Source organism: Sapajus apella, unplaced genomic scaffold (assembly GCF_009761245.1).
Source record: "Sapajus apella isolate SASKATOON/1434 unplaced genomic scaffold, GSC_monkey_1.0 scaffold5, whole genome shotgun sequence".
NCBI classification, from domain to species: Eukaryota; Metazoa; Chordata; class Mammalia; order Primates; family Cebidae; genus Sapajus; species Sapajus apella.
This window is the reverse complement of record NW_022436945.1, coordinates 42470556-42479481: the sequence shown is the minus strand read 5'-3', so window position 1 is coordinate 42479481 and position 8926 is coordinate 42470556. Positions and strand designations below refer to the sequence as shown.

Below are 8926 nucleotides of genomic sequence, written 5' to 3'. Positions count from 1 at the left end.
CTAAATGCTCTGAAAGAGAAATGGCGTTAAATCCGTTATTCCCATTACGCTAGTCTTCGGTGCTGGAAAATAACGGAGATTTCCACGTGCAGCTAATACGGATTTCCAGACAGCTCTTAGGGGACGGCTAGCTCCACCCCACAGTATCCGTGGCCCCGCCCCTCCGCCCTCGGCTGTTGGTGGGCTCAGAGGGGGCGTGGCAGGGCCTAGCTGGCCACACCCACCTAGGGACAGCGCGCGCCGCCGCAGTAGCTGGGGCCAGCCTCGGGGAAGGAAGCGCCCGTCGTGAGCGCGAGCTCCTGAGCTGGACGGACGGAGCTGGCAGCTGGTTGGTCCTTTAACCTTGGCCGCAGCGGCGGATCCCTCCACGTGCTTTCGGCGGCGACATGGAGCTGGAAGAGTTGGGGATCCGAGAGGAATGTGGCGTGTTTGGGTGCATCGCCTCAGGAGAGTGGCCCACGCAGCTGGATGTACCGCATGTGATCACTCTGGGACTCGTGGGGCTGCAGCACCGGTGAGCAACAGGGTAGGGGTGGTGGGGTCGTGCGTCTTCATCTTTTGGAACCGCTTCCCGCAGTCGGCGTTCTCGTGAGCGTCGAGGGCTGGGAGGACGTACCTCTCCTCCCTGAACTGGTAGTTGGCTGTGGCATCGACCTGGTTGCCTCGTTGGGCACGTGGGGCGCCTCGCTTTCAGGAACTTTAGCCTGTCCTGCCCACCTTTCCAGCCTCTCATGCCTTTTAGGGGCTCTCTCCTTCCCCGCCCCCCGGTCTGTGCATCCCTCCAGAGGCTGGCCAGCTTGTAAGGCTCTGGTTTGCTTCGTCTAGCTGGGTCAGGGCTCCTTTCCCACTGCTTGCGGGTTCTAATCTCCCCGAGCCTGTGGCTGCTCCTGTAATAGGTTAGTGTGGCGTGGCGGCCGGTCCAGGTCCTACAACACCTAAAGGTTTTCGCGCGGGGCCTCCAACCACCACAAGCTTTTGTTTGCAGTGGCAGAGCTATTGAGCAGATGATGGATTTGAAAGTAGATATCGCTATGGGAACTTGAGGATCCTAGACTTAAGACCCACGGAAAGATGACTAGTTGATGTTTAGAAGGACTACCGGTAGTAGATGTCAAATAAATTAAGTGAAAATAAACCAACCATAGGGAATAGTGCATCTGGAAAAGATTCATTGGTAAATGTCTTACCTAATGAATGAAAACGTTGGTAATAAGATGACAAAAAGTAACTCCCTCCTTCAAAAGGGGAGTAGTGTCTCTGACAAGATCCATACACTTGATTTTGAAAAATTGGGAGATCCCTTTGAGTTTAAAAAAAAAGAGTTCGCTCAGGGATCTTTCCTTTTCTTACTACCTGACTTAACTGGAAGTTGATATAAATTATTACTCTAGGGTAAGAGACACAAACCTGGGTTTGATACTCTCACTGAAAGTATTACAAAGTTTCCGTAAGGTAATACAGTAATAACAATATCTAGTACAGTTCAGGAACTTGGCAATAACACTTAACAGCAAAATGGGTGCAATGTGTATAAACGCATTCCAAATGATTAGCTTTCCCTCAACCAAACTTAAATTAGAAGTACTTTTTGCTGTTTTCCTTGTCCCAAATACTTGAATTTCAGTTTCACATTTTATGTTTACTATAGAACTGAGAATGTGGGATGCATCAAAAAGAATATTTTTAACTTGCGTAACTCCAATCTTGGATAATTATGGGTTGATCATAATAGATTTCTCTAAAAAAAAACAACACATACATTGAAACGATTAGTTACATAATCCAAGGAGAAAGTAAACTCTTGATTATGTGGTAGTTCTGAGCAACATTAGTTTATAACATTCTTAGAAGTTATCGCCTGTGGTGGTGGCTCAGCCTGTAATCCCAGCACTTTGGGAGGCCGAGGCGGGCGGATCATGAGGTCAAGATCAAGACCATCACCAGCATGGTGAAACCCCCGTCTCTACTAAAAATACGAAAATTAGCTGGTAGTGTTTTTGGATATTCTGTCATGGAAGTGGGGGAGAATCTAGAGGTCTTTAGGGTTGCCTGGTGGTCTATAGAAAATATATATGAACTGTTCTTCACTATATTTACTTTTTTGCCAAAGTTATTCAGGAAGTTTTCATCCCCCTCTCTTCTCTCCTTTAAATGTGTGCCTGAAGAAAAAGAGGCTTTTTTTTTGTTTTTGAGACCAAGTCTCTCTCTGTTGCCCAGGCTGGAGTGCAGTGGTGGCAATCTTGGCTCACTACAACCTCTGCCTCCTGGGTTCAAGCAATCGTCCTGCCTCAGCCACCTCACTAGCTGGGATTACAAGCATGCACCACCACGCTTGGCTAATTTTTGTATTTTCAGTAGAGACAGAGTTTTATCATGTCAGGGTGGATTTCGCCTTGTTGGCCAGGCTGGTCTCTAACTGCTGGCCTCAATTGATCCTCCCACCTAGGCCTCCCAAAGTACTGGGATTACAGGCGTGAGCCATGGCACCCCTCCAGAACTAACATTTTTGTATGGCGTTGAATCTAGGAACGTCAAAACTAGAGCCTAGTTAGGTTGTCATAGCTTAATAGTAGTTTAGTTACATATATATGTATAAGTGTGTGTGTGTGTGTGTGTGTGTATGGTGTACTCTGAGAAGTGGTGGTCTGTTGCAGAAAGCTGTTTGCGCTTTCCCACCCTCATTCACTACTGGTTAGTTTTAAAACAACTGCAAAAAGGTTTAATTGGGTTTTTTTTCTTTTTGATGAAGGAATTTATTTCTTATACATTATCTTCTTTTTTTTGAGACAGCGTCTCACTTTGTCACCTAGGCTGGAGTGCAGTGGCATGATCTCAGCTCACTGCAACCTCCACTTCCCAGGTTTAAGCGATTCTCGTGCCTCAGCCTTCCAAGTAGCTGGGATTACAGGCACCTACTGCCACACTTGGCTAAGTTTTGTATTTTTAGTAGTCTGGTCTCGAACTCCTGGCCTAAGTGATCCACCCACCTCAGCCTCCTAAAGTGCTAGGATTACAGGCGTGAGCCACCATGCCTGGGCAACTTTATCTTTAAGAAGATGGAATCTAGAAGGTGAGATTTCTACTACTTTTGCTTTGTTTTTCGTTCAGTTTTTTGTCTTGGGCATAATCTAATCTAAAATATTTAGTCCTGGAGTTAACAGAATAACTGGAAGGTATATTACCTATTTCATATAAAAATAGAGTATCAATTAGTAAACAGCCATGCACTGGATATTTAACCAAGATGGGTTCATCCAGATGTACTACCCCTTTTTAGTAATTCTGGCTATCTTCAGAGTTATTCTGTAGCTTTGCTTTCTGAAGGGGAATTTTCAAATGTCCTTTTAGCTGTAAACTATACATGCATATGTTGTGGGTATGTTCATGCCAGATTCACATAATCACATGCTGTTTTGGTCCTGAAAACATCATCTCAGTAGTTTGCAGAGTTCTGAACAAACCAGACATCCCTTCTTAGAGTAAACATATTCATTTTTAAAACACAGTCACATTTTATGGAGACTAGAATGGCCTGGACATATTTGAAGATTTCTTAGATTTATCCCATGAATCAGCTAGTTAGCCTTTCTCCTTGATTCATTTTGTGATAAGCATACCCTTCCCTTCAGTGAATTATCACTTCTCTGGGTTAGGATTTGAACCTTACAATGACAAACATTTTCATACTACTTCTAAAAATTTATAAGATTTACCTGATGAAGTTGGGTTTCCTGTCTGCAGAAACGTTCTGTAGAATCTTTTGGTTCTGTTATTATGCTTTGAGGAAACTGATTTGTAATGATCTCAGGAGTACTTTTCTTAAGAGATAGAGACACTGTTTCTGCAAACAGAATACAGAACATTACCACTAGAAAGGCACTTGTGAGAATGAGAGATGCATTCAGTCGGACCTAGTTCCCAGTTAATCTTCACTTAGTTTTGTGGAGAACACAGGTTTTGATTGCCAGAGAACTTATTTAGGGCTACCAAATTAAGGCAGGGGATATCTTAACTTAATTTTGATTTTCATGTTTGATTGAAAATGGCCAAATATGTAACATTGCTGTAGTGTTTTACTTTTACACTCCCTTAATCTATAACGTGTATCTAAGTCAAGTAAAGTAACTTTTGGTTTGAGGAAGTGACTTATTTTAAAAGTGTTCTTTCAAATTGTTCCAGTCTTTGATTTTGAGAGACTTCTAATTATTTTATAATTCAGTGATTCTTTATTCAAAATAAGTATTTTTGATTCTTCCATTTATAACTATTTTGTTTAGAACTTTGCTTTTTGCATTAGTCTGAAGCAGAATTTACCTGTCCCCAAAAGCCTCCAAGTACCACTGCTTGGTCATTCTGGTCAATATTGGGAAGAGCTCCTTAACATACAACCTGAAATCTAGCCCCAGGTTTTCCAGTAACACCAATGTAATCTTGGGCAGGTCTCCTAACTTCTGAGTCTGTTTCCTCATTTGTTGGCCTAGACTTGTGTATTGTAAGGGCTAATGCTCAAATTCAGTGGGCTCAGAATGATACTCTTGTGCGGTTAACCCTTAACCACTTCTCCTTTCAGGAAAACTGCTAAGTGTTAATCGCACAAGAGTTTTATCTGACTTGCATTTATATCCAGGAATGGAAAAATACACTTTTCAGTTCACTTGAGATTACAGGTTATAAGGGGAAGACTAATTTGTTGAACTCCTATAATGTGCATCTAAGGCACTGTGGTAGACACTGGAAATACTGTACCATACAGGGCAGATGTGGTTCCTGCCCTCGCAGAGAGGCCTCATTGGTTCAAGAGCACAGACTTCTCTATGCCTCAGTTTCCTCATCTGTAAATTGAGTATAATGGTAGCATCTATGTTATAGCGTTGTGGTTGGGACTAAATATGTTAAAATATGTAAAGTGCTTAGAACAGTGCCTTGATATATGCATGTCCTATGACCCTGCCTTCCACTTCTGGGTATTATACTCAACAGAAATGCATACATATGTCCATTGAGAGGCATGCAATTATTCATAAAAACTCCAATCTGGAAACAACTGGAATGTCCAACAGTGAAATAGATTTGAAAAAGTTATGGGATGTACGTTTATTTATTTATTAATTAAATATTGAGATGAGGGTCTCACTGTGTTGCCCAGACTGTTCTTGAATTCCTGGGTTCAAGTGATCCTCCTTCCTCAGCCTCCCAAAGTGCTGGGATTATAGACCTGAGCCATTGACTGCACCTGGCTGGGATTTATATTTTTACAATGGATTATTCTACAGCAGTAAAAAATAACAGACTACTGAGTAAAATTGTGGGTAAATCTCATAAACAATGCTGAATGAAAGAAAAGTACCTACTGTATGAATCCTAAACTAATCTATGGTGAAAGAAGTGAGAATAATGTTTACTGGGGCTGGAAGATGATTAATGTCTGGGAGGCTTTTAGGGTGCTAGTAAGTTTTATGTCCTGAGTGGTGGGTTTGGGGTGTTTACTTTGTAAAATTTTGTTTAACTCTTCAATTTTTTTGTGTTTACTAAAAAACAATTTCATAAATTATAAATCTATAAAACACTAAAGCTGGATTATTTTAGAGATCCAGAGAAATGCAGTGATTAGCTCTGTGTTGAGGAATTAGGGTCAAAGAGAGACTGGAACTCAGGTTTTCCTGTTATCAGTATTGTGAGCATTTTCTTTCTTCTACATGGTATGTTGCATTATATTATCTTTTCTGATGTCCGTGATGGGTCCGTTTGGAATTACAGCTCCCATTATTAGGTTGGCTTCTGACTTTGACTTACTTTCAGACTTATTAAAATGTTATATTCATTATTGACTACCTTTGAGGAACTGTGGATTTTTTTCTTTTTAGATCTGTTAACAATGATTGTAACAATCGCTGCAAAGTACAATTTAAAGGACCACGGTAAATGAATAGTTATCTAACTCTGGGCAAGTTTTCATTTGCTTTCAGTGTTACTCTCACTCTTTTTCTTCTTTCTTCTTTTAAAATATAAAATCTAGCTCCTGCAGGAACTTTCACTCAATGAGCTATGAAAGAAATTATTTCTCAGCATTCTCTGTTCTAATACAGTTCATAAACAATATATTTAGTCTAACTTATCAAGGACAGGAATAAATATCTCTGTTATCAGGAAAAAGCAACAAGTTTTTCACTGTGTGGAAGAACTGGGCATTTCTCAGGCTCTTACCATCTTCATGCGCTTTTCTCTTGAAGCTCAAAGTTCCTTGGCTTTTGTTATGACCTTCAAATAATTCTTAAATAAAAACACAGGAAAAGAATCATTATATGACATCATCTAAAATACATTAGTTTTCAAGCATTCAAGTCTGCTAAAATAAGAACACCGAAGCAGTTGGACAGATAATGAGTTAAGAATTAGGAATATTTTCGTACAAGGTTTAGAAAAAAGTTGAAACTTGGCTTAAATTAGATACCTATTTCTATTGATTTTTAAAGGGTCATTTGAGCATACAATAGTGGTAGGATTTTATTTTGAAAGAGTTTTTCTCTTGCTAAATGAAAATGCAAAGAGGAATATCTGGATTTTTTTCTTTGTTAATGTCAATTCCAAGGTTACCATGTTTCCATTTGGCAGTTCTGAGAGTTGGTTTTCTTAGGATGCATTCAACTTCTTCATAAAATCTCATTTTTCTTTGAGGGTTGCCATTTTTTCTTTGTAAAATGCTATATTCATATTTTAAATTTTTATGTTTGGTATGACATTGTTTCCGGTCTCTGTCTATCCCAAACCGCATTCATCTTCTGGCAATTTCCTCAAAAATTTTCTTGTTTCTTGTGGCCCCTTCAAGCATTTGCTTAATTTTTTCATCAGACCATATTTGTATCAATGCTCTGACCTCATTGTCACACCAGTATTTTCCAGCCTCTGTGTCACTCACTGTTATAATCTGTAAATGACTTAGCATCTTCTAAAGGATTACCTACAAATCAACATGATCTATAATTATTCAAACATAGATAAATCTTGGATTTGAATATCATTCATTTAAAGCAACTGAAATGGCATAAAGAACCAAGAATAACATAAGGAAACAATAATAACTTCAATATGAGTCAAAAGAAATTTTGTGTACATATTCAAACAGTATATTCTAAAAATTATAAGATAGACTGTTCTCCATTATTAATGAGAATAATTTAGCTGCTTTTCATCATAGGTGATCTTCACTGGATATTTATGAATATGGAGAGTCCCAATGCTTACTTAATTTCTTTTAGTGAGAAGTGGGTATAGACATTTTCTTTCTTCCTCTACCATCTTCTCTACCAACTCAGGTATAAGGAAGCATTTTTAGGTAATACACAATAGAGATCTTCTTTATTACTACTTAAAATGGTATATACTAGACTTCACATATCAAATGACATTTAAAATTTACCAATTTAGACCCTGCACTGGACCCAGTGTTATTTTGGGGTGTAGTGGGGTAGTCCACCACTTCTGAGGCAATACATAAGGAGTCTTTCTCTGCCAGAAAATAAGCACAATAGCAATTTAAGTTTGATGTTTACAAAACTATAATCTACTTTTGCAATTGGAGATTATGCTGAAAAAGCAGTAGGGCTGGATTCCAGCATGAAAGCTGTAACCTTAAAGTCCAGAACCTTTGCCATCTTTAAACATATTTCAAAATGGCCTTAACCGGGTTGTGGTGGCATATGTCTCTAGTCTCCGTTTCTCAGAGGCTGAGGCAGGAGGATCACTTGAGTCCAGGAGATTGAGGCTGTGAGCTATTATTACACTACTGCACTCCAGCCTTGGTGACAGAGCGAGACCCTGTCTGAATGAATGAATGGCACTGTAGGTTTATCTCCTTAGAAATCTTAGAGTATCCTGTTTTAACATCACAAAGAAGTATGCTGCACTTGGGAGTATGATGGCACTTTTAGACCCAGTTTGGCAACATTTGTCTATTGTGACACTTTACTGCTTGACTAAAAGCTCTTATGTCAGTTCTCATATGAGCCTCACTGTAACTAGGAATGATCCTTATTGCAATACATATAAAGAAATAAAAGACTAAAGATTTACTGGTCTTGGCAGTTTTCACATTGAGACGTTAGTGGAAGAGTTTGACCAGGTCAATTAAGACAACCAGACAGGATATAAATAGCTAATGGAACTTAGATGCTTTTCCCAATAAATATAATATTAATTTATTCTGGTATACAAGTATATGTATAGGATGCTAACAAGTGAACTGGGGGGAAACACCACAGCAAATGATATGTTGGATTTCCGAGTGGAAGCCTATTTAATGTGTGATATAGTACTCATCCTAGCTGTACCTTCCTATGGACTGGGACATTATTTATTATTATTTTAAAATACTCTATGGCTTGTGGGAAAAACTTAAATTTAAAAATTCTTTACATAGATCAGAAGAAGAGAAAGAACATTTCTCTGGGATACCTTATGAAAACTACAACCAGTAAGTGGGCATGGCAACTGATGATGTACAGCAGGGGGTGGCAGGGGGAGATCTACTCCACAAAGCTTTCCAACAGTTAGTTCCTCTCATCTTAAATTCTACTAGGTTTCAATTCTGAATAATTTTTCAGGCCTTATGAAATTTTTTTTCTTTTTAAGAGATAGGCTCGCCGGGCGCGGTGGCTCAAGCCTGTAATCCCAGCACTTTGGGAGGCCGAGGCGGGTGGATCACGAGGTCAGGAGATCGAGACCATCCTGGTCAACATGGTGAAACCCCGTCTCTACTAAAACTACAAAAAATTAGCTGGGCATGGTGGTGCGTGCCTGTAATCCCAGCTACTCAGGAGGCTGAGGCAGGAGAATTGCCTGAACCCAGGAGGCGGAGGTTGCGGTGAGCCGAGATCGCGCCATTGCACTCCAGCCTGGGTAACAAGAGTGAAACTCCGTCTCAAAAAAA

At 40.0% G+C, this 8926-nt stretch overlaps 2 protein-coding genes across 3 annotated transcripts in view; one reads left to right on the top strand and one right to left on the bottom strand.

Annotated features, from left to right (window-relative positions):
- Positions 1-231: 231 nt before the first annotated feature.
- The window catches only part of PPAT (phosphoribosyl pyrophosphate amidotransferase), a 42972-nt gene continuing 34277 nt past the window's right edge, over positions 232-8926 (top strand). The window contains exon 1 of the mRNA XM_032274285.1: positions 232-514. Within this exon, the coding sequence (XP_032130176.1) occupies positions 387-514 (128 nt within the window). The 5' untranslated portion in view covers positions 232-386. The remainder of the gene's footprint in view (positions 515-8926) is intronic.
- The window catches only part of LOC116548770, a 22488-nt gene continuing 17090 nt past the window's right edge, over positions 3529-8926 (bottom strand). For both annotated transcript variants that reach the window (XM_032274289.1, XM_032274290.1), the window contains 2 exons: positions 6205-6270; positions 3529-3841 (listed from right to left, as the gene is read on the bottom strand). In XM_032274289.1, coding sequence (XP_032130180.1) covers positions 3693-3841; positions 6205-6270 — 215 coding nt within the window. In that variant the 3' untranslated portion in view covers positions 3529-3692. The remainder of the gene's footprint in view (positions 3842-6204; positions 6271-8926) is intronic.